General features: G+C 40.7%; 2 protein-coding genes across 4 annotated transcripts in view; one reads left to right on the top strand and one right to left on the bottom strand.

The window, feature by feature from the left end:
• SZRD1 (SUZ RNA binding domain containing 1) overlaps window positions 1–12,051 on the bottom strand; it is a 28,734-nt gene extending 16,683 nt beyond the window's left edge. For 2 of the 3 annotated variants that reach the window (XM_073233282.1, XM_073233284.1), the window contains exon 1: window positions 11,977–12,051. In XM_073233282.1, coding sequence (XP_073089383.1) covers window positions 11,977–12,036 — 60 coding nt within the window. In that variant the 5' untranslated portion in view covers window positions 12,037–12,051. Of the gene's footprint in view, window positions 1–6,372; window positions 6,497–11,976 lie in introns of those variants that run through there. The other variant, XM_073233281.1, reaches the window with a different exon arrangement.
• Window positions 12,052–12,130: 79 nt separating this feature from the next.
• FBXO42 (F-box protein 42) overlaps window positions 12,131–26,456 on the top strand; it is a 96,031-nt gene continuing 81,705 nt past the window's right edge. Inside the window, exon 1 of the mRNA XM_073233277.1 lies at window positions 12,131–12,340. The gene's annotated coding sequence lies outside the window, so the exon portion shown is untranslated. The remainder of the gene's footprint in view (window positions 12,341–26,456) is intronic.

Below are 26,456 nucleotides of genomic sequence, written 5' to 3'. Positions count from 1 at the left end.
ATTAGACACCTAGCCCTGGTCTCCTAACTTCTATTGTCACAGATGGAGAAAGTGGGGCACTGACTGGCAGAGGCAATCTGTCCTTTCTTGGTACCTTTTACAAGGAAGACAGCAAGGCTCCTCTCCCAAAGGGAATATTAGGCATACAGACTTGGGGAATGGAATAAAGTCACAATTCTTTCCCCTTCCCACACCAGGTTTTACTCAAACACCCAAGGGTGCTGTCCTCAAAGTCTAGTTATAATCACTCAGCAGGGGGCAGCAAACACAAGGCCTCCAGGGCCAAGCCAACAAAGCAGGTGGGGCAGACACAGCAGGTGACAAAACCGGTAACATGAGGACTCCAGAGGACTGGACAGCAACCAAGACCCAGGTAAAGGCACTCCAATTCGGTATTTAAAAAATAACAGGTACCCCAAAAAAGTCTAGGGGTGGAGTAACAGAGAGCTGCCAGTTTGCAACTACAGATACAGGGATCCTAAAATAGTAGCAGAGTTGTTAAAACCCCTCAGAGACAAGAGTAAAAATTGTATCATCGTTTTCCACTTGGCCAGATGTTAAAAAGTTATTTCCCCTTAATGACCAAGACTGTAACCACCATCTCACTTGCAGTCACTGTTCTTAGTTTTATGACCGACAGTGGCATTATCCTTTTGGCTCTTGAGCACTGAGTTCACGTTTCTCAGAGACTCAAAATTTATTAGCTCATCACCAGGTCACAGAGGCAGGAGGTCAATCCCAGGAGAAACAATCCTTTAGAGGAACCAGCAACTGAGCACTTAACTAGTTAATTACTGCTGTGAAGCAAAGGCCAACAAACTATCCAAAAAGGTCCCTAAGAGTGTAGACTCAGGTCACCAAAGGCATGAACAGTGATTTCCTCTCCAGACACTAGGAATAAAAGTACCTCCATCTCACCAGGTCAATGAGACTGACAGGGAAAATGGATGTAAAAATGTACTCTGCCAGGGCTGTCGTGAGGCCGCCCCACACTGTCTAAGAAGCCCTTCCAAAAGGGCCTGTGGAATTTGGAAGCTCACAGGCTTATGGGCAGTGTCCATTCACCAGTGAGATGTACAATTAGGTAGCATAAACAGAACTGACAGCTGACGGGTCACAAATGCTTCTGTTAGCCAAGAAGGCCAGAGCATGAGGGCTGGGAATTTAGCTTTCAAGATCTATAAAGCATGGTGACAGTCCTGACCTTTCCAGATGAGTCATAACTGTCCTGTACAATCTCATCTAAGGATCACACCCCTGAAGAACAAAATTTTAACTGTACATATTTATTATTCCTTTTAGGAAGGAATGACTGTTATTTCCTGTATTCATTTTCTAAGAGTAAGAGTTTTGAGTGTGGGGAGGGGATGACTTACTGAAAGGGACATTTTGAAAGTCCTACCCTGAGGGTTAAAGTTCTTTATCTACATACAACCCACTGTTGGAATTTGTTGCTAATTTCTGTAGCAGTGGATTTTTAACCTTTATCTTCCCATCAACATCCTGTATAAAGATACATAGTAAAGAGAAGAATGGTTGGCAGAGGCTAGCAGAGTTTAAAACATTTGGAGAGACAAATCTCTATGGTTACTACTTTAAAAAAAAATTGTTTCTCTATTTTGGCCATAGATACAAATGGCCGAACTCAATCTTCTTTAGGAAACCAGTAAGTCAGTAGTTGCCCTGACAGGAAAAAATCTCTATTCCTGTGGGGCAAGTGTGCAGGAGAACACGCTACACCTTGTGAAGGCTAGCGACCTGATACAGCCAGAAACGGATGTTAAGTGTGGAGGGTGTACGGTGGAGAGGTGGAAACTGTAAAGGAAGGGCTGGCCCTAAGAATAGTCTGAACCATCAGATCAAGATAACAATGCCTTTTCTCTTGCAGGATTGTACCAAAAGCTTTAGAAGATACACTGAGTTCTCTCCCATTGTAGAAGGAAAAGCAAGGAGGCCCGTGACTGCCCAATTTCCAGGCCACAGCAACCATGGGCAGCTCTCTCGAACACCCAGAGCACGATGGGAACAGCACCCCCCCACCCCCGCCCCGCCACAGCCTCAATGAAAAGAGCTGAGAAGTTACTAGTGAAAAGCTTATTATCTTCCTTTCTGAAACAGATGGTTTTCCAGAGTCCCAGGGACAGACTGCTCAGTACAACCATATCTAAATTGGTCAAACCTTTGTTAAAAGTCCCCTCTAAGGACAGCACATTCCTCAGGACTCAATCTTCCCCAAAGGACCAGGAATAGCTTAGAAACAGTTCCTTTAGACATGGTAAACCTGGATTTGTGCTTTCTGGTACCACAATCTTAAATGTCTTCTTTACTGCAAGGATGGGCATAAGGAAATCAGCACCAAGGTAGCCATGAAGTAACTGTTATTCACCCTCTACCCGCAGCCACTGTACACATTCCAGAATGACAGTGGTGAGCCCCCAAAGGAAGTAGCTACACTTCAGGGATAATGGCCTCTTCTCTAAAGAAAAGAAGTCAAAGTTCTTATCTCTTAAATTAAAATCCATGCCACAATTCTGATTTTAAAAAAAAAGGGCTTCTGTGCTCTCCTTTGCTTTCAGGACAAAGTCCAAACTCCCCTGAAACTAATAATAAAGAGGCCCTTCCCAGTCCGGCTCTGCATACTTCCTCAGCCTCAGCTCTTTCCACTCGGCCCTGCCAACCCCTCCCCTCCAGCCAGAAATACCTGAAGCTCTCCCAATGCTGCCCGCTCTTCTCTTGCAGTCTCCCCACTTACGTGTGCCTTGGCTCTACATTCTACTGCCCCTTCCCAGACTTATTACTGTTTAATTCAACCAGCACTTCAAATCTTAATTTAGGCATCACCTTCACTACAAAACTGTCTGATAGCAGCCAGGGCACTCCATCTATGGCTCTTCCAAAGTGTTCCTCCACCAGACCATGCCCGGTACATAATAGGTAGTCAGTGTTTACTGACTGCCTTCCTACAGACTTACACAGCACCCAGCATCGCTGATGAGGTAATATTTAGGTGACTGGCTCAATGAAGGTAGAAAATAAACACACATTTGAATTCTTAGTCCAGAGGTCTGGTCATCCTTTAACTCACAATGCGTTTTCTTCCAATTAGCTACATGACTTGCCCTTGCGAAAAAGAATAAAACCCAACTTTTGAGATGCAAGGATATTAGGTTGCCAGCACTTTATAATAATACCAGTACAATCCTATTTACGTACCATGGGCCTTCCACTAGGACTCAGTTAGCTCATCACCAACAAGATGGACTAGCCTTTTTCCCACCTCAATAACAAGTGAATATAAAGCTTCAAACCATCAAAAGTTGAGCGAACTGTTGATCTGACTTTTGGGGGGAACACCAAGATGTCTTTCAATTATAACATTTTTTATTTGTCTCATGAAGTGCTTAATACAAGGGACACAATTTAGAATTTGAATCAATATTAACTCAATTTTATATTTATGCTTTCATTTCTCCCAAAGGCAGCATATTTTTAAAGCAGCATTTCCTTGGTGGAATGTAATTTGTATTACTTGAATTGTCCCTTGATTGGGAATATGACTCCTTGGGAGTAAACAGGTGAAAGAACAATTTTATATTTGATTAAGTGTTCACATACTAAAAGCAAAAAGCAACCTATTTACAGAATATTTGAGGTGTTTTTCAAAGTCATCTTTCCCTCAATGACACAATACCACTTGATATTGAGTATTCTGAACATTCAGGAAACAATGACTGGACATATACATATAAAAGAAATTCTAGCATGATGTCAAATGTTTTTTTGTGCGTGTGGTGTAGGAGGGCAGGGGTCACCAAAAGCCTCTAGTTTCAAGGATTGGAAATGCCTCCAGATTATTATATAAAATTTAAATGTTCACTTTAAGAATTATTCAACTTCCATTTGCCAGTCTTCTGGCCAACCACGTTTGGTTCTCTGTGCAAGGGATGGGGTATTTAACACTCACTACTAGATAACAGCTGGGAAACAGGATAACCTGAAGCTAAGACTTTTACATACTCAATTGGCTACATCTGAAAGACATGTATAGTCAGTTGGCTTTCTAGTGTTGTGGACATAGTTTTTCATCAAAAGTGCATATTTACAAGACCCTTTGTGAAATCTGAAAAGGGAATTAAATTCAACAGAGCTTTCAAATATAAGCCCAAAGCAAACATATTAAAAATGAAAGTTAATGCTCAAACCCCACATCTTCCATGGGTGCCCAGGTAGGGAGGCAGAAAAATGCAAAGACAAAGAACCCAGCTTTGGAGTCAGGCAGGCTTGGGGTCAAGTCCCAGCTTCCTACTTACTATCTGTGTGACCTTGACTTGACAGGTTCCTCCCTAAACCTCAAGTCTCCTTGTTTATAAAAAGCAAACAATGTTCTATAGGCTATTTCAATGGCTCAATTAAGTAAGACATCTGTAAGAGAACCTGCATTTTGGCAGTTACTGCTTATTACATCATGTCAATGAGGCAAGGTCTGGGTTCCATCTCTGTACCTGGCAATTTTAAAGGTTTTACTAAAGGATAGCTAAAAGAATACTGGACAAGCACCAGAAAGATCCAAGTTAAATCCTACAACTCTGGGACTTACTTAACTATAAAATGGGGACTAGGTTAGCTCACTTTTAAGTTGGCACACCCACTTTGAAAAATTAATCCTCAATTTCTGAATCCTACATTCGTGTTCATTTTCTTACTTTTTAACACAGAAAACTCACATCCCTTCAGAACAGATGAGGAAAAACAACGAAAGGCAAAAGATAATCAAGAAACCTATCATCTGAGTCACATTCAAATTGTAGGCCAAGCTTTTTTGCAGGGAGCATCATGAGGGGAGCTAAGTGATCTTCTCACATATATTAGTGGTAGAAAACAAACGCATCTACCAGAAATTCTGCATTCTCTGGCACAAGGTCACTGCCCAGAACACTGCCTAGCACATACCTGACACTCAAAAACACGTTGGCTGAATACCTGGGTGACACCTGTTGCTCCCTATAAATTTTTTAAATCGTTCTCCTCACCAAGTCAAAATGCCCCCCCCCAAAAGGACCCAAAAAAGATGGCCTGCACATATGAGCGGTACCAAATACCTTGTGAACGAATTACTTTTTCAAATCCTCAATTATGCTGAGTGGAAAAACACAAACACCGCGAGAGAATGCTGAACCACCGGAAAAAACTTCATAGCCAAGTTTCAACATTCCCACAGAGATACGCCCACCGCTGCCAGGATCAATTTCTCCGCCTCTTCCAGCGCTGACGAGCACCCTCCACCGCGCACGGGGAAGAAAACCTCAGCTCCCGTTCTACCCTGGTACTCGGCACTCCACGCCCTCCTCCCAACACAGAAACCTTTAAGGTGGACGTCACTTGACCCAGGGCTGAACAGACAGAGCCAAAAACACATGTCCCGATCTTCACAAGGGTCACCACAGAACCACAAACTGAAAAGACCAAATCACGAACCTAACGGAACTGGTGTTTCGACTTGGGATAAACTATTTGCCTACGAGCTTTTGGAGACACACACAAACACCGAGACTTTACTTTCCAAAAGCAAAGTCGAACGGCCCATTTCGCCACTTCCCTCCCACGAATGCGGCTTAACATATCACACCCCTCCCCAGCTCGACCCGGGCAAATACACTCCGAGACCCTCCTCCGTGGCTCAGATAGTTGGGTGGGTCCCAGGGGAGAGGGGCTGCCCGCTGGGCTTTCGGGGGTTCTGGTGGAGTCCCGGGGAGACCCGCCTGCAACGGGCTCTGAGTAAAACCGAAAGGGGAAAAAAAATCCAGATTTGCCCACGGTGGCGGATGGCGTAAAGCTGTGGGGGATTTCAGCAGAAAGTTGAGAGGCTCAAACACGATTCCATTTCCCCTCCTGCCCTCCGCTGGCTGCTCCTGCTCTCCTCCAGAGCCGGGCTAGCAGCCCCGGTCCACGCACCCTCCGACCCCTCATGGTGTGTCGCTCCTCATCAGAGCGCACGAACTTTAAAATGGTGCCCCGGGCGGGGTGTGGTGGGGGGGGCGACAGGAGAGGAAGAATCAAAAGGACCCGACCAGAGAGCGGGCGCGGGGGCCATAAAACGAGGTCCTGGGTGGCGGGTGGGGCACCCAGGGTGACGCGCATATCGTGGGGTGGGAAGGGGGAAGGAGGCGCACTGGGTAAAGCTGGAAGGCGAAATGGAACGCGGCCCCTTTAAGAGGCCTTCACGGCGCTCAGGGACCGGGGACCTCTCCTCCACCCCCAGACCGGCGTGTAAGGATCTTCTTTGGGGAAAACCATTCTCAGACCCGCTCCCCGAAGGCTTCCCTCACGCCAGATCCCACCCGGCACTACCCTGCGGCGGCAGCTCCTCCTTACCCCGCTGTCTGCCGCCTCCTCCCAGTTCTCAGCGACCTCCTCATCTTCCATCTTACTCGCCGCTTTCCCTCCTCCCACCACCCCACCCAGCGCCTGCGCCCTGAAGCGCGCTTCCGTCGCGGGCGCAGGCACGCAACTTTACTCATGAACCACGCCCCCTGCCAAGCCCAGAAAACGCTCCAGGCCAGGGATCACGATCGTCGAGGAAGCCATCTTGGAAAGGGGCAGAGAAACCAGAGTTGCCATTTTTTTTAATGGTAGCGTGTTATCTTTTGTATTGAACGGGGAGTCCAAGTGAAACCGTCGTCTTGAGAACAGGAAGTGTGTTGTTTGGAACCATTTTTGCTAAGGGCAGGCAGTTACTTTCTTTTTTAATTTTTCTTTTTTTAAGTGAATCGTAGTTTTCGTAAACTGCAGATTATGGTTTCTTTCCCAAAATTATGAAAACATTTTTGTATCTCAACAAAGGATGAAAAATACCCGCTGGTGCACATTTTATTATTTCTATTCTATAGAATGAAAATAATTACAGTATTTCCTGCTCATAAAGCAGTATTCCAAACTCTATTAATACTACTTTATATCTTCTACGTTACTTGTAGGTAATTTTGCACCTGAGCTGGACAACCAGAACTTCTAAAGTTATTCTGCATCTTTAATGACTGATACATACAGTAGCATTACCTTGAAAACTTTTTTTTGCATTTTCCTAAACAGTTTCTCTCCCCCTCACCGCCCATACTGAAGTGGAGACTTTGGACTTTAAAGTTCAACTTCGCACACTTTCAAGTTAAACAATCTGTGTCGTCTTAACACAAATTACTACAAGGGTTTCTGTATCTCAGTTTTCCCAAGTGTAAGAAATAAAGATGGTAATAACAGTAGCTGTTTCAAAGGTAGATTGTAAGGATTAAATGAGTTACTGTGCTGAGCTTAGGACAGTGCCTGACTCATAGTAAGAGTTCTAAGTGTTAGCTGTTATCATTATAGAAGACATAATTCTCACCTCTCTAATCCTTTTTTTTCCAGAACACAAAAGCAGAGGAAAAAGCAAACACCGTGTGTTTTTATTCTTGCTGACATGTTCCTATAGGCCTCAGTGTTAAAAGCATGTCATTCAGTAGTGTTGCATTTGGCTGCTATAATCAAGTTATCTGACTTGGAATGTTTTTTCTTACGTCTTTACTGTGCCATTAATGATTCTAAAATAACAGCTTCCAGTTGAGAAATTTTGCAATTTGTATTACTAATGATTATTATAAGTTGCAGTCATGTGTTAAACGTCACTAGTCTTTACTTAGAAGTTAAAGTGACATGCTTACTAATTTTCTGGTTTCATGACTTCCTGTTTCTGCAATATCCATTATCTCTGGGTCTCTCCTCAGTCCACTGTTTTTACCTAGATACTCTTAGACAGTTCATATAGCTAGGTTTATTATTGGTATCTCCACGTGGGTATTCCAATAGCATTTCAAATTCTTTCTATATATAAAATACAATTAGTACTGATAATGGCTGACTAATTTCCAAGATAAAGGATTATGTCTTGCTTGTTCTCTGGAAATATATTTCCTCTTAATACATTCTCCTGTGAACCCACTCTTTTAAGTGAGTTATCCTGACTGAGCCTGAATAACAGCAAGGTGGATGAGACTATCAGGCATCACCTAAATCTTGTTGAAGGATTAATTTGTTTTTCACATAAGCAACCGACTCCTCGTAGTTTTAGGTTTTGTAGGTATGGCATATTACCAGCAGAGGGAGATAGTGTCTTACATTTTTGTTATATTTGGCAATGAGCCTTAACAAAGGAATTGGTTGGGCATTCCTGAGACTGGATTTTCTAGATCAGAAAGGTAAGAGATCTTGGAAATCATTTGAGGATGCTGCAAAGGAAATAGCTTTTGTTCCACCAAAAAGGCAATCAGGAGGCCAGCCCTAGTTAATCATATGGGCCCCTGGTGATCTTGGGCAAGTCCCTTCCTCGTCTGTAAAATGAGGGGGTTGGATCAAATAAGCTCTAAAATTGAGGAAGTGGTGGCAGTTTCTTCCTCTAAGGGGAAAGCCCAAAAAGTTGAGGCAGTGTCATATATGGGTAATGGAGAGACTCTAAAGCAGAGCTGCCCTTTCTTGTGAAATATATTTGATACACCATTCATGTTTTGGATCCAGAGACTTGCACTCAAAACTACAGGCACCTTTGATATACCACATAAAACACTCTGGCATGTGATGGTGTGGATAAAATGAAGGTTCCTGTAGCCAGGATTCTCACCTGGCCCTGTTTGGCTAGCTCACTACACATGTGTGGGCAATACATTGTTATTGTCTCCATCTAAAGAGCCCTGCCCAGTGCTCTGGGTGACACAGTGGCAGGGCTGCAAGGCTGCAGGGGAGCTGAGGCTGGAGTGGTGGCAGCGCCAAGGACAGAGGCCCAGAGGATAGCTGTGTGGGCCAAGAGGCCCAGAGGCAGAGACCGGCTTGCTGCTTACAGACGGTCTCTGAGTGGATGGGATTTTAGTGATTGACCTGCCACCATGGAAATAAAGTTGGGTATAACCCTTTCACCCCAAGAACGTTCTACTGTCAATACTTTGGTTACAATGAGTCCATAGTGAACTTGCCCAGGGCTGAAACCCACTGGGAAGATGGATGGGAATATCAGAGCAAAGCGCATAGTGAGACAACTTCCCATATGATGCACAAGCTGAGGCTATATAGACATTTTTGTTTAGAAATACATGACCCATGTAATCACAATGTTGCTCATGTGAAACCTTCATAAGATTGTATATCAATACCTTAATTAAAAAAATACATGGCATAGTACTGCATAGGGTATACAGTCAATAATATTGCGATATATTTGTATGGTGACAGAAGGTAACTACACTTACACTGGTGAGCATTTAATAATGCATATAATTGTTGAATCACTGTTATACAGCTGAAACAAATATAATATTGTACTATAATATAATAAAAGAAGTTTTAAAGAAGTGGCAACTTACCAATACTTCAAATGTACATGCCTTTTGACCCAGCAATTGCATTTCTAGGAAATTTCCCTGTAGATATATTTGCTCACATGCAAATAACAAAAGTACAAGGACATTCATTGCCGCTTTATGATCACAAAAGAATGGAAACAAATGTCCATCACTAGAGGGTTTGTTTAAAAAATATTTGGTACATCCATACAAAGGAATAGTATGGAATTTGTTAACAAAGTTTAAATGGTCCTAAAGATGCTGACATCAGACGACCTTAAAGAACTATAGTAAGTTTTAAAAAAAGCAAGAAACAGAGCAGCGTGTATAGTTTATTGCTATTTGTAGTTTTATTATACGTGTATCCTTGTGTTTGTATATGCATCTGGTGAAAGATGTAAGGGACTTGTAACAGTAGCCATCTTGGTGGAGGAGAGAGGTTTACCAGGTAGCTGGGGGACTGATAGGCTACTTAATTTTTATTATATGTCCTTTGTACCTTTTGAATATTATTCTATGTTATGAATGTTAACCTATGTGCACAGCTTATTCTAAGTAAGTACATACATAAGAAGTGGATTTCAGTAATTGATTGGGATGGACTCTGGAGAAAAACTTTTCGTTTACACTTACTAGAGAGGTGATAGCCATCCCTCTCATTTGAGCCTCATCTCTTGTCCCCTCATCTCCAGTCATGTCCCAATCATGTCCCGCACTGCAGAGATATTATTCTAAAATGCCATTTTCATCACATATCCTCCTTGCCCCCAAATCTCCATGATCTAGGAGATAATATCCAGTTTTTTTTCCAAAATTCAGACTATAACATAAACTAGCTTCAATCTTGTCCACCTCCTGCCTCCTGTTTCTCTGAAGCAACATTGTGTAGAGTTCATAGGCTTCGAAGTAAGACCACCTGGGTTCAAACCCTGCCTGCGACCATGGATTGAACTACTTAAACTCTGTGTGCCTCAGTTGGATCATCTGCAAACTAAGCACAATAATAGTACCTACTTAGCAGTGTTGGGCACATAGTAAGAGTACACAATAAACACCAACTGTGATTCCTATGACATATTTTGCTTTAATAAAAATATATTTATAAATTTTTAAATTGCTTACCACAATTTATACTTTTATATTGACTGACTTACTTGTTTATTGTCTGTCTCTCCCAGTAGACTATAGAGGCCCTTTGTGAGGGCAAGGACTTTATTAGTTTTATTTAAAAATATATTACCATACATATCACATGGGTTGGCACATAGTAGGTGTTCACTAAATATTTGACTGACTGTCCTCTTAGTTGTCAAATTTCCAGTTCATTCATTCATTCAACAAATATCCAGTGAGTCCCTACTGTGTGCCAGTCTCTATATTAGTTGATAAAGCAGTGAGCGTAACAGACAAAAAAAATCCGTGCTCTCTTTAAGCTGGAGATCCAGGGGTGGAGTGGTTCCATACTTGAACCTGTTCCAACACCATCCAACAGTTACAACACTAACTGGGCATCAGAATTCCCAGGGAACTTTGAAGAAGTCTGAAGCAGGGTCTAAGGTGGGCCCTGGAAGCTGCATTTTAAAAAGGAAGTACTTAATAGCTGGTCCAGTGTTTCTTACATTGAGCTCCATAGGTTATTTGGTGGGGGGAGGAAGAGATTGGTCCCAAGTTCGACAATTTTTAAGCTTGGGGATTTAATGACACAATTTTAATATATCCTTTACCAGCTGTAATTGCCAAGTTTCTCTTCTGCGGTGACATTTCTCTGAAAGACTTGAATTTCTTAAATCAATGTTTCTCATATTGAGATTTCATGAGTGCATTCCCAAGGATCTTTGCATTATTCAAGTTTGAGGAACACAGATCTAGTGCTTTCTAAAGCAAGGCTAATCCAAATCTGCTCAATAGTGCCTTGCTCACTCGGACCTATATCCTAAGAGATATCCCAGAAGGTCCATTTTATCCCAGGGTGGTGGGTTGGTAGCTCAAGGTTACTTCAGTTTTGAGTGCCAGAGGTGAAGACTGAGCCCCGGGGCTCTGTATCTCTGGCATTTCCTTAGACCACATGAGGTGCCATGAAGGGGTCTAAAAGGTGGTCACAGACCAAGGTTGCTCCCTTGGAAGGGGATTTTGCTGGAATTCACCGCCTGGTGGTAAGTGATAACATAAAGTACAGCAGCTTGGGAACCAGGCAGTCTTGAGTTCAAATGTAGTCCCGCCCTGCCGTCCTCCCCATGTGTGGCCTCGGGAAAATGAGTGCTACCTCTCTGTGCCTCAGTTTCCACATCTGAGAAATGGAGCCAGTAACAAGTTACACAGCGGTTGCTTCAGTTAAGGGAGGCTTCACTTGCACAACCAAGGCACTGAGTTCCCTCCTGAGTTGGCATCCAAGAGCACTTCCATCTGCAACTGCTCTCCGCTGTGCTCAACCGGGCCCCCAGGGGGTACAAATGAGTTAATTCCCGGTCAAACGCCTGTCATAGTCTCACATCCCTGGGAAAACCGCTCAAGTTGCCCCAGACAGTGCAAAGGAGGGTGGGTGCAGATCTGAGGTCGGCTCTAGGTACCTAAGGACGGCGGGCGCGGAAGCGCGACGTTTCTTAGCTTCACTCACCCAGACCAGCGTTCCAGCTTCTGGAGAACCTCTGCGCGGAGCCACGTCCCTTCCCAACATGGCGCCGCCCCAAGGCCGCCTCGCGCGGACCCGCCGCGCTTAAGTGTGCGCGCGGCCTCCGCGCCGACATCCGGCGCATGCGCACTCAGCGCTGTCGTCTCCGGGGCCAAAGCAGCAGGGGCCGCGGCGTTTGAGTGGAGGAAGATGGCGTCTCCGTGAGGCTCGGGGTCCCGCCAGCTGTGAGGGGCCCCGAGTGCGGCAAGTGCGGCCTGAGGCGGAGCGCCTCTGGCCCTGCCCTGTCTTCGGCTCCCTCATCGCTGTCGCCAGCGGAGCGAACCTGAGAGCGTGGCGCGGGCTGGGCCAGGTGAGGCCTCTCCTCCTCCCGGGACCGCGGCGGGGAGCCAGCGCATCCTGCCCTTTATGCCCGGGGCTCGCAGGGGGCAGTGGGCGCCCCGGGTTCGGCGCAGGCCCTGCACCCCGCCCGGCGGTCGGTGCCGGCAGACGTGGGGGCCTTGCGGTCATCATCCTTGGCCTTCCTGCATTAGGCAAGGAGGAGGAGAGCCACTTTCCAGCCAGCCCTTAGGATGGAAGTCATTTTGGCCCCTCTCCTCAAGCAGGGCGGTTCTCAGTGGGGCCCCGAAAGGGTGTATGACCAGGATAAGGGTGACTGTGAGGGTGTAATATAATCTTTCACCCCACCCCGGAGTCTTTAACGCCTTGCGAGGGAGCCGGAGTCTGGTGCCCCCCAAAATTGGGACTGCGGCGAGGGGCAGCATCTCGGAAGCTGCAAAGGAAAGATTTTGGAATTAGCTTAAAAAATAAAACACAAGCAGCCTTTCCTGCCCCTTAGCTTTTTGAGCGTTCCCCTAGCGAAGTGGGAACTGAGGGTCTCCTTGATTGAGACAGCGAATCCACGTTGTGACTGTGGATGGCTTCTGGTGAGAGTTGTTTGTGCAAAGGGAACGGGGGAGGGTGGGGACGAATTTGCAAACGAAGGAGAAACAACTCAGATCTTGATGGTCTCTGCAGAGTAACTTCGGAGCTAAGGAAGCCCTCGTTCGTTTGAAATCTTTGTTTGGATTGTTAAGATTCGGAATTGCTGTTTTCTATGAAATCTCCCGAATTTTATTAGTAAAATAAAAGCCTCATTTCTTAATCGCCAGAATTTTTGGACTTTTTTGGGGGGGCATTCTGATAGTTTTGGATGAAGATTCAGACACATATTACCAGTTCTCATTTGCTGGCGGGGACATTGTAGTAGGCTTGTCACTCTTTTTTGAAAACAACTTGTTGTTCAGATGCTAATTTGGAGACTTTGATTTAGTTTCTATCACGTGGGGAAGCCGGTTTGAAGGCTTGTGATCTCTTCCTTGAGAAATGATGGCTTCAGCTGAAATCGTGCTATGGGGAATTGTTGAGGCCTATGGCTTTGGCTTGGATATGCCAAATACCTTTTATGACTTAAATTTGTTTTGTTTGTGCCTAAGAGTGATGACATCGATTTAAAGGGACAAGGAAAATTTGAGAGGAAATACTGTCTTTAGAATTGAAGGTTTAAATTTCAGTCTGTAGCTTTTATACAGAATAGTGATGCTCTCTCAGATTCCTAACTTTGAGATACTGTGAGTAGGTGCCCTTTCTCTTGGATGTTGTCATCTTAGACCCTGCAACTTCGCTTTTGACAAGTCCAGTATAAATACAGTACTCAGTGTACATTTGACCCACCGGTGTTTTGTCTTTGAAAGTTTTTAATTGCTAAAATGACAACCGTTTAGTTTATTATTAGCAAATTCTTTGACCATTTTCCCCTTAAATCCTTTTCCATAGAGAGTTGTAGATTTTCTTAGGGATATAAACCCAAACCAACAACTTCTCCTTGTACAAAATTGAAGAGCCACTCTACATTTCAGTTTGCTAAGAGAGTCATGAAATGAATGCAGTAAAACATCCTGGTGGCTTGACACTATGCTTCTTGGCATAATGTGTTGCATTGTTGTGCTAAATCATCATCAGGTATTGATGCAGCTTCATGACACCCATGACATCATTCACTCTCCAGCATTCTGCCTTTAGCAATTCCTTGCCTTCGCCTTCTCATAATCACAAAAAGAACAGATCAGGAAAAATAGCTTAGGATGCTTCTTAATGTCTGATTTCTGGAAGAGTCTTCATCTAACACTGCTTTATGTAGTTAAAACCCTTCTGTAAGATTCAGAGCTGTTTGATTCCTTACTATTATGAAGTGAAGCCTGGAAAATGCTAGCAAAACCTCTGGGTTATACAAGAATATTGAGGTTCCAAGGAGAAGTAATCCCAAAGATGGATAAATATGTGATTATCTTTGTGATTTCAGGGTTGTTTCAGTCGGTTAACAACGCCTTATAAAACCAAAAACTACTTGGTTAAATAATATCCTTTCCACTTCACAAGATTGTTGTGTGGATCAAAGGAGGTAATGTTTGTGAAAGCACTTTGTAAAAATGATTGTTCAATAAATCAGTTTTATGAAAACAACTACTGAGGGTCGTCTGTGTGCTGGGCATTTTGGGAAGTAGGTCCTAATGATTCTAAGATAAGACAGCTTTTGGTCTCAAGCTGCCTGCAGCCTGGTTGGAGAGCCAGACAAGGGAACCAGTTAAGTATATTACAGTGTGAGAAGTGCCCAGAATCCAACCAAGGGAGTCAGGAAAGGCTACTCAGAGCAGAATGGCTTTCCCCAACCCCAACCTTTCCTGTTCTGCAGAAAAATCTGCCTTCTGTGAGTGACTTGCTTTTTATAAAAACTTACAAAAAAAATTTATCTTGAGTTCTTTTCCCCTTTTATTCATTCACTGTCATTGACACTTCCCACACAGTATGCCCCAGTTATGGTTTCTGCATTCTAAAAAACCCAGCAGAATCTTGAGAGAACCTTTCTGAGAGTGAGTCATATGTGCAGGCAACAAACACAGGCATTACAGCTACAATTAAAATATCTCAGATTACTAAATGGTGACAACTTTAGAGTGATGATGTTTTGCTTTTTTGTTTTGTACACTGACACAGCAGCGCTGTATGATTTTAATTTGGTTACATTTAATTAATGTTTGCTTGTCAGTCCCTTAGAGTGTTGACTGTAAGTGGTTATTCGTACTGCCTCCGTTCTCCCAGTGATAAAATGCGAAGGTCCTTTCCTTTTTTTGTGAAGCTGACAGTTTAAGCCAGAGCTACACTATTTTATAGAATCTATGTGGACTGAGATTGTTTATCAATGAATAGTTGAATAAAAAAAAATCTATGTGAATTGAGATGGCTTAGCATCTCTGATACTGAATTTCTGTATCCCAATAGAAGTTCCTCACCTTTTATAATTACCTACATTTTGCCTACATTGCAAGAATTTTAATGAGTTTTTGGGTTGAATAGAATCTTTAAGTAATGCAGTATTGTTTTAGTTGAACAGGCACAATCTGTATCTTAACTGAAAACGAGTGTTTTAAGGTTGTGGTTGACAAAAGTGAAGGTGGTGTTCATTTTTCTGTATGGTGGCTGTTTGTTACACCTGAAAGGATGACCTATAGAGAAATCATTTAAAAATTGCCCAGTATTAAGCTCAATACAGCTAATTTTTAAGATTGTTTCTTGTAACAGTCTTCTAAATGTCTTGTGAAATTATGATTTAGTGGTACTCGTATAGCTTAATTTGCATTTTCTTACTTATGCGTGTATTAGGAAGCAAATTTGCTTTGAATTCTGGTTCTTCCCATATTAAATTTCTATCTTTTAATTTGTTTTCTAAGTTTAATTTATTTAATAAGTTTTTATTTAGTTCTTTCCAGTGTTGCTGTTTGGTGTTTTGCTTCAAAGATGGAAGTATCTTTGGTGCTTTGATGCTTGTAGACACACACACACACACACACACACACACACACACACACACACTATAAATGTATGGGCATTATGTAAAGCAGTAGTTACTTGTAAAATTTACTACTCAGGATGGTTACTTAGTTTAGATAATAACTTATTTTCTCTTGTCTTCTAATATATTTGAGTATTTGATTTAAATTCTATAAAGGCAAACGTGTTAGCTACAATATTCCCTTCAAAATTTAGTATTTAGGATACTTTTATTTAAACTGTTTTAAGGAATTTACTAGTATGGCATACTCTTCCAAATTTGTGTTTTCTTTTTTGGAGAAAGATTGATGTTGATTGTGAATTCGTTAGTGCAGTTTTACTAAATGTTGCCTCTCCCGTCTGCTGGCTTTTCAGATGGAAGTCAAGGGAAAATGGAGTTTATCCTTTTGTTTCAGTTCAGTTGATCCTTAAACAATGTGGAGTTAGGGGGACCCACCCCCTTGCAGTTGAAAATCCACGTGTAAATTTTAATTCCCCCAAAATTTATCTACTAATAGCCTACTGTTGACTGGAAATCTAGTAATAACATGAACAATTGATCAAGACATTTTGTATTATGTATTATGTATATACTATATTGTTACAATAAAGTGAACTAGAAAGAAGAAAATGTTTCTTCACATTGTCTCAAATCTTTAAAAGATTTTCCAATATAGTAATTGAAAAAAAAGATTGCATATAAGTGGACCCGCACAGTTCAAACCTGTGTTGTTCAGGGGTAAACTTGTATTTCTTTCTAAAGCATTTTTACTCGTAGTCTTGCTGTCTTTTGCAGAAAAGAACAAAGTCTTGTTTAGAATCAAGCAGCGTTGTGTTTGCAGTATGTTCTTTTGGACTGCTTTCTTAGCTTTTGCTTTAAGGAACTTAATAACATCTAATAACATCTTTCCAACTACATCCATTGGTTTAGTCAAGATCAAGCAAGCTGCTCCCTTCTTATTGAATCTAAAGGTTTATTTTCCTGCATGTCCTTCATTTCAAATTTTGGTTTGTGGATCTTCACCTCTTCCCTTTTTTCTCAGTAAATGCAGTTTCCTCTTCCAAAAGTGTGTTTCATAAATGGTAATGGAACTTTGGGGATGTAATCCCCAGAGATGCAGAATGACGGGTGGGTTAGAATTTCACATTTTGTTTAACTTAAAGGTAACTTAATGGTAAGAAATCTTGACATTATGCTAGGTGAAACAATACACAAAAGAGCAATAGTGAATGATTACACTTACTTGTACCTAGAGTAGTCTGATTCATAGACAAAATAAAATAGTAATTGCCAGGGACTGGGGAAAGGAGGAGATGGGGAGTTACTGGTTAATGGGTGTGGAGTTTCAGTTTGGGATGATAGCAGAGTTCTGGAGGTGGATGGTGGTGATGGTTGCACACCAACATGAACATACTTAATGCTACTGAATCGCACATTTTATGAATATATTACCACACCCACAAACAAGACAACTTATGCTCTGGCAGTAGGCTTAATAACCATTTATTTTAGCATAGTAATTGAAATAATAGGTTTTGGCCCCAGGTAGACCTAGGCTTATACCCTAGTTCTGCTACTCTCCTAAGGTATGGCCCTTAGCTTCTGTACCTCTCAGTTTTTTCACCTAATAAATGAGGATAATGATGCCTTTATTATGGGACAGTTAAATGTGGGAATGCATGTGGACTTCTTAGAACATTACCTAGCACACACTAAACACTCGATTTCTTTTCTTTTTTCTCTCTTCCCTTCCCTCCCCTCCCCTCCTCTCCCTTCCCTTCCTTTTTTCCTTTTTTCCTTTTTTATGAAACATTAAGACTAGGACAAGGGGAACTTACCTCCTAGCTTCCTTACCGTGTAGTCCCCCTGTCCTGTAGCAGGAATACACCACTGTCCTGATATTTCTTAAATCCATCTAGTTGTGATCCTTAGTTTATGCCTCTTGGTTTTCTAGAGACTTTATAAAGCATATCCTCTAACTCAGCTGTACAGGTATTCACAACTGAGTCCATATTTCATCTCTCTCCTCCCTTAAAATAAAAACCTTCACTAACCAAGTTCCCTTGTCAGTATTTCCATTTTTATAGGTTGAATAATTTTATTCTGGTATGTAGACCATAAAACTGGCAATCTCTTTTTAATACTCTTTCATTTCTTCTATTCTGCCATGTATTTCTGTATTACCTTCCTCAGGAGCTCTCAGATTTCCCTATTCCTTATCGTATTTGCTGCCATGAGTGTAGACCTGGCTTTCATGAGCTGAATGCAGACAGAATTGGTGTTACATTTCTTACCTGGTTTTGTTGCCAGGGCCTACCATTTGCTAGTATGATCCTAGTCTCCCTCATCCTCAAAATGGGGATTAAAATTCCTACCTCATGACATACATGTAAACTATTTAACTGAATACCTAACACATGGTAAACAATCAGTAAACAGTAGCTGCTGTTTGAGTTTTTCTCCCGAGTAATCTTTGGAAGTGGTTATGCTTGAGATGACAGTATTACGACAGATCAATCTTAAAGGACTACTATCTGAATGTTTCTCCTCTGATCAAGAAACTGATAATTCATTCCTGCCTAGCTTCCCCTTCGTGTCTTTGAACACTCCATATGGCCCTCATTGTACTTTTCCCTCCTTATTTTCAGTGACACCCATCATGCAGTCTGTTCAGCCAGGCTAGTCTTACTGCCTCTCATGTATATCATGTTCATTGTTATAACTCGAACATTCATCTTCCTGGTAGGAGACATTTTTTTCATTTAGCTGCTCTATCCAGCTCTGTAGAGTATGTCCTGTACGTTCTACCACTTAACCACTGTTGTCCTTGCACAATTAGTTTATACTTAATATCTGAAATTACTATACTAATCAATTCCTGCCAAATAGCTTAAAAGGAATGTATTATGTAGTATGATTAATATGCAATATTTTTAGTGTCTTAAAGGCATATTTAAGGCTCATATCAGGCACCAAATATTCATTCAGTATATACTTTCCATTCTTAAGGGTTGGTGTTCCTAAGCTTTCTGAGGCATTGCAGGATCCCACATGTCTATTGAATCTTTCTTGCCTTTTTTGTTCATTGCTCCATTCATTCAACAAACATTTATTAAATGCTCTGTGGGATAGGTATGGCTCAAGGTATTAGGATACAGTGGACAAAATAGGCCAGTTCTCTAACTTTCTGGCTCTTAAATTTGAGATTGGAGAAAGCAATTAGTGAATGAACAAAAGTGCAGATAGTAGTAAGCACTACAAAGAAAATAAAACAAGGTGTTGGAATAATGACATGCAGCAGAAAGGGAAGACTAATAAATTGAGATTGGGTGGTTTAGAGAAGGCCTCAGTGAGAAGGTGGTGACCAGCTGAAGGACACAAGGCAGAATGTTTAATGCTAAGTTCTGGGGACAGAGGAACAGCAAGTGCGAAGGACTCAAGTAGGAACCAGCATCCAGTCAGAATTCCCAAATTGCATTTGGCTGTTATTTTAGCTTTGCTTCTGAATCTGAAACAGTCTTCCCCTGACTTTTTTTGTTGCCCTCAGTGACACTAAGTTTTTGAAGAGACTGGTCTGGTTCTCTGCTAGTTTCTTCCACATTCTTGATTTGTCTCAATGTTTCCTTGTGTCATTTAGCTCCTTCCTTTATTGAATTTTAAGGGAAATCTAAAGGCTTGCTTATATTATGTCTGCAGTCCTTTGTGATACTGTGCACTGATACTGTATCACAGTTGACATCAGATTTTTCCATTATAATGATGCTAAATTTGATCACTTGGTGAGCATGAAAGTCCTAGATCTTTCCAGGTTTCCCTTTACAACGATCAAATAATTTGTGGAGTGACAGTTTAACACAACGTAAAATTGTGATAAGCTTTGTTCCTCAGCCATCCATTATGATCCTTGCCTTAGTCAGTTGTTTCTTTGGAAGTTACAAAAGGATATTATTTTTCCTTCCACATTTATTAGCTGTCAGGATACCCTCAACTGAGAATGAACTAAAGTCTCTTCTAGTAACACAGGGTTTTAATTTTGTGCTTTTCCTTGTAAATTTCCTTAGTAAAGAATTGGTCACCTCAGTGGTGGCAGATGAATTTCTTTGCTATTCTGTATCACTGGAGTATGGATTTTTATTTATTCATTATTTTATACTTAGTTACAACCATTAGTCTTTCTGATGCTGAACTTTGACCAGTGTAAGTGTCTTCAAGCTCCTGTTGTATCTTTTTGACATGTCTCCATTGGTCTTTGGGTTGTTTTCTGTCAGAAGATCCCAGGTTCACCACCTACTCTTCCTGTCCTTGTCCTGAAATCAGTCATTTCTCTAAGGAAGACCTATTCTATTACAGGAGTGCTATTAGAAACCAAGATCTCAGTGCTAGGAATGCTCATTGCTACTAGGCCTTCATTATTTCTATGTCCTTTTGATGGGCAGAGCTAGAGAATATGTTTTTTAGAAATCAAAACTTCATATTGGTATTTTCAATTTAATTTTAACGTATTACAGGGTTTTTTTCTTTAGATTTTATATTTTTCTCTTCTTAAACTGAAAATCTTGGTTTTTAGTATTCACATTTATTTGCTTTATCCTACAGTAGACATAAGAAATTTTAAAAATGTAGTATTTATAACACTACTAACCAAATTACTGAGCCAAATGTAAGATTCTTTGTGTTATTTTTTTACCCTTAGAGTAGCCTGTCTGTCAGGATCCGGTCAAGAAAATGGAGAACATACTAGATATTTCAAATAGAGGGATTTAATATAGGGAATTAATTATGTATGTTTGCAAGACTGAGAGCACAAAAGTAGGATGGGTAGCCTAGAGATTAATAAATGGGTGGTGAAACTGTAACCTCAAAGTTGGGGGAACAAAAGGGATAGATGGTATTACCAGAACTTTGAGAAATATGGGGGAGGGTCACCACTGGAGGCACTGGTGCCACTGTCAGAGCCCGTTCCACCCCGGGGAAGTGGCCACGGTGTGCTGTGTGGCCTGCACTTGTACCATGCACCTCCTAACTTCTTTTAGTTTCTGGTTTATCCTTTCACTGTTTTTGCAAAAATAAGCAAATATCTACATACATTTTCTGTGTTCTTCTACGAGAGGTTGCTGTATGATGTACAGTGTTCAGCACCTTTCTCTTTTCACTTACTGCGTCCTGGAGATTATGCCATATTGGAACAGAGGTAGTCCTTAATCATTCCTGCAGCTTTGTTGAGTGAATGTGCCAGGTTTCATCAACTCGTGACTTTTTGATAGACATAATAAATAATGCTTTACTGCTGGTCTTTTAAAAATAGATTTTGGTATGGTATATTATGAGGAAAACTGAGCTAAAAGACAAAAGATAAAGGTTCTGTTTTGCCACTAATTAACTGCATGACTTTACATCACATTTTCTGACCTCAGTTTCCTCATTAGTAAAATAAGAGTTCAGTTGCTTCATAATCTCTTAAGATCTGCTATAATATTATATATTTTTCTGATAGTTTTCTTAGGTGTATTTTAAAACTCTTGCTCAGTTAAGTAAGGTAAAGAAAACTATAAATGAGATTATAAGGTTAAGTTTTAGAAGTACTACTGAGGCTTTTCTGAGCGTACATCTGCTGTAGTGCTTGTTAAAAAATTAAGATTCCTGGGCCCGTCCTTATTTTCTGAACAACCTCCAGGAAATTTACCTACTAAGTGATTTTTTAAAAAATTTTTTATTGGTCAGGCAAGCTTGTGAAAAAAGATTTACTTCATGTGCGTGTGCTACTGTCCTTTAGGTTTCCTGGGGGTACGAAATAGTCAAGACATTACCTTTCATGAATTCCTTTGCTCTGACCACCACTAGAGAAAATATAAGTGAAAATGAAAATTTCCGTTTCCTTACATTGCAGCATATTGTTCAAATGTATTATGTTCTTTGCAGAATACTGTTGTGTATCAATGAGGAAGCTGGCTCCATATGCAAATTGGAGGTTTAATAGGAATATTAGGGGATGGTAGAGTACTTGGAATTACATCTTCTAAAACACCATTTTCACCCTGCTTCTTGTTTGCTCATAGCATGGGGAATGTAACAAGGGAAGGATGTTTTCAAGAATGAGCTAACGGGGAAGGTGAAAGTCTGGATACAAGATACTATGTAATGAAACATGGTAGAGGTTTTTTTGGCTTGGTTTTGTTTGTTCTTGAGCATGATTTTAAATTAATTTCAGTGAATGATTTTACTAAAATGTCTTTCTAAAAATGGAGTCATGGAATTGGGTTCAAATTCTAGATCCTCTTCTTTTTCCAAAGCTGTGCTCTTTCACAGGCAAACTTTTTAAAGTAGTGAAGCCCAAAAAAGTCTGGCAAATTCTGAACAGTTTTAGCTGTTTAGTTTTGATGTTTAGTTCTTTGGAGAACACTCATTTATAAAGTTTTTTCCCCCCCACTTAAAGATACATAGTTGCAATATGTAGACCACTCAACACTTTGATTCTAAATATTACAAAATTGCCAGTTTTGTTAGTATTTATTTTTGGTGGGAATATTATAAGCTCTCCTGGATGTCTTGTTTTAAAATTAGACTGTAGAATATCATGCTTTTAAATATGTATTTTTACATTTTAAAATCGGAGCCAAGTTGGATTTACTGAAAATGGGAGACATTTTTAAAAATTGTGAATTGTAACCAATTCACATAAGTGAATCTTTTTTACAAATTGCCATAAACAAACTATAGTTTCAAATGAAAACACTTTCTATGGTTACAAAAAAATTCACCCTCACATTTTTAGGCAGAAAGGGCTGTTAAATTTCACAGTATGTTGTAGAGTATTAAGTTAGAACGTACAGATCCACCTCCTTTTTAACAGCTGCTTATGATTACGGTGTGCTGTAATTTATTTACTCCTAAGGTTTAGTTCAGACATATTCATAGAAGTAGAATGTTTGGGTTATCTGTCATTGCACTGGAAATGTTGACAGAGAACATTAAAAAAAAACTTTTTAGCAAGTACAGTTTAGCTTTCCTTGATAGGCCTCAACTTAATAGGAAATTTTGAGTTACATTTTATCTGTATTCCTTTGTCATTGATACGTTCTATTCATTTTTCCCCATTGTCTACTACTTGGTAGTTAATGAGGGCAGTACATACATAAACATATAACCCCTACTTGCTGAGAAAGATATGTACCTAGTTTATAGAAAATGGAAGGAAATAAAAAGATAATTCAGTTAAAGATATTCTAGTTGGAGAAATCAGGGAAAGCTTTCTTGAATAGGTGATGCTTGAGCCAGCCTTGAAGGATAGGCAGATTTGCACATCTAAAATTGTATCCTGAGTTTGACCACAGGTCCTGGTGGTGATGACAGCGCCAAGGTGTGTTCTGCCTGCTGTGTCCTCTGTCCGCGCTAGCTGGCTTGTGGCCCAGGGCAAGTGGACACCCACAATACTCTTGCCGGGCCGCACAGTGAGGAGTCCAGTGGGGCGTGCCTCCTGCTCCCAGTGGGCCTCTCTGGAGGCCTTGGCAGGTGGAACCCCACATCTTCCACTGCGCAAAAGCAGAAAGCCCAGGCGCATCCTAACAGCACAGATCTGTTTTTGACCTTATGGCGCGGTGCTGATTGAAGAACTTGCTTGACAGACCACGGGTTATGATGCTTTGACACTTAGAGACCTTTTGGGTTGGTGGAGGGTGTATCCCTGGCAAAATGCCAGGCAGGCTTATGCCGAGAGGTCTGCCATTGGGCACCTGAGCCAAGGGTTGTGCGGGATACCTAAGTGACCCATAGTTTATCTGGCTTGTCTGGTGGAATTTAACCCAGACTGACTTCCACTCCAGGCTTCCCTAAACTGATGAGAGGACCTGAACCCTTTTGGCCGTGCAGGGAGTGAGGGACGAAGTAGGGTCTGTGAAAACCTCTGGTGGACAGTGCAGCGGCCTCCATATCTTAGATGCTGTCATTAACATAGAGATGGCAAAGCCAGCCATACTTAGTCCTTGGGGGTGTCCCGAACTGAGAAAGTGATTCAAAGTATGAAAAGATGCTTTGATGGGGAAAAAGTACTGCGTGTTGTTGTAAGATGTTATTTGACTTGAGAATTGCATTAAATGCTCTGAAATGAAATGGAGGAATAAAGGGGGAAAAATAATTGTATCCCAAACAGAACAGCAAGGGCAAAGGATCATAGATACAGGAAGGGACTCTGTCCATATTCATTTGGCCGAACGATAGGAGACTAGACTGAAGTGGAGAGAGGTACACAGAAAACGGGGTTGGACCCAGATTCCGATGATGTTAAAATGCTGTGCAAGCTGTGGAAGACAGTTCCTGTAAAAATTAAACATAATTACAAATGGTCTAGCAATTCCACTTATAGGTATATATCCAAGAGAAGTGAGAGCTTGAACTCAGATAACTGTACATCAGTGTTCATAGTAGCATATTCACAATAACTAAATAAAAACACCAAAATGTTCATCAGTGGATAAATGGATAAACAAAATGTGATTATGCATACAATGGAATATTATTCAGCTTTAAAAAAGGAATTAAATTCTGACACATGTTACAACATGGATGAAGCTTGGAGACATCATGCTGAGTGAAATAAGCCAGACACAAAAGGACAAATATTATATTATTCCACTTATATGAGGTACCAGGAGTAGTCTGATTCATAGAGGTAGAATGCAGAATAGTGGTTACTAAGGGCAGAGGGTAGGAGAAATGGGGAGTTAGTATTTAATGGGTATGGAATTTCTATTTGGGATGGTGAAAAAGTTCTGAAGATGGATAGTAGGATGTTTGTACAATGTGAACACAATGCCATGAAATGTTTACTTAAAAATGATTAAAATGTTGTTTTGTTATGTATTTTTTTACTACAATAAAAATAAACATGAAAAAAATGCAGTGCTAAAGACCTTGACTATTTAAAGAGTAGGCATTGAGTAAACAATGAAGTTTTTGATCCAGATTTGCACTGTGAAGATTAATCTTGAAGTAAAATGAAAGGTAGGTTGGAGGAGGAAGGAGAAAGCAGTGGGAAAAACCAGCTAATCCTCTTCCTTGCAGTAGTTGAGTTAAGAGATGATTTGGGCCTGTAGGACAGCAGTGGAGGGATTTGGGTGGAAGGGTGAATGTGAGAGAAATTTGACAACTGATTATATGTGGGAGGAAGAGAAAAGGAAAAATAAAAGATGACTCCTAGGTTTTTTTGAGTCAGGTAAGTAGGAGAATAAGTGGGTGGCTGGAAAAATGTTCAATATGAATTTGGTGTCAGCTGTCCAGACGGCAATTGAAAATACGAAAATGGGCAGATGTAGTTCAGGAGAAGCCTAGAGATGAGTTCGGAGTGATTGATCTCTCCATTGAACCATCCATCCAATCTATCCATCCTTTTGAACAGACATTTAATTGAATCTACCTTTCACCAGGCATATCAGATGAACACATCTGTCTGTAAGGTCAAGAATCTCACAATCGAATGAGTCATTCTCTTATAGTGGCTGTATTTGAAACCATGAAATTACCTAAGGGGAAAATGTAGCAAGGAAAGAGAAGGCAAAAATGGAATTCTAGGGGCCACCTCCACATTCAGGGTGTGAGAGGATTTGAAAGGAACCTCAAAATGAAAGGTCACAGAGGTGGTAGAGACCAATGGGAATATATTATAGTCATCAAGAGGTAAATTTAATTTGTAGAATCAAAATAATGATATAAAGTTCGAAATTTTCTGAAATTTGTTCTTTAAAAATTTTAATTTTGGTAGTTTACTTTAGTTTGTCTATAGGAGTGATGATAGTGTAGTCTACAATTTTTGTTTTCTCTTGTGCCATTTTTCATATTTTTTGATCCATAACTGACTGAGATAGAATTACATTAGTGTGCCAATCAGCTGTGCTTTAACAGCAGAAATTTCCACTTGGAATTTTTGTCCTTAGTTTTTAATCTATAAATAAAATATTGTTTTCCTTCCATTAAAATTGGCCTGGCTTGTAATACATTTCTTTTTTATTGTAAAATAGATGTAACTTAAAATTAGCAATTTAGCCTTTTTTTAAAAATTTAGCAATTTTTAAGTGTATCATTCTGTGGCATTAAGTGTATTCACATTCTTATGTAACCAATAATACATTTCCTTATTCTTACTACTTTTTTTTTTTTTTAGGAGAGCAAGGTACAGGCTTTTATCCAGAAATAAAGTGAGAGAATAGAGCTCCTGCCTCATGCCAGGAGGGGACAAGAGAGCCCCTTATTCTTACTGCTTTTTAAAAAACTTCTTTCCTAGCAATTTTTTCTTCTTTCTTATATATAAAATCATTTATTTAATATCACTGCAGTTATTTAACTTACTTAATTTGAAGTATCCAGCAGAGTGATTCAAGAATGACACTTAATTTTCCTACTTAAAAAAAAAACAACAATGTTGTATACCACATTTTACAGAAAAATATTTTTAGGGGCAATAAAAATTTTTTTTAACCTTTAGCTAGCTTTATCAAGTTTGTCCTATTGCCATATTAGCTTCAGAATTGTTTTTTTAAGGAAAATAGAAACAGGTAACCATTGAAACCCTTTGTGTTTTCCTTCCAATCCCATTTGCCTTTATCTCTCT

This window comes from Manis javanica, chromosome 4 (genome assembly GCF_040802235.1).
Source record: "Manis javanica isolate MJ-LG chromosome 4, MJ_LKY, whole genome shotgun sequence".
In the NCBI taxonomy this organism is placed as follows: domain Eukaryota; kingdom Metazoa; phylum Chordata; class Mammalia; order Pholidota; family Manidae; genus Manis; species Manis javanica.
This window is presented reverse-complemented; position numbering and strand designations above follow the sequence as displayed.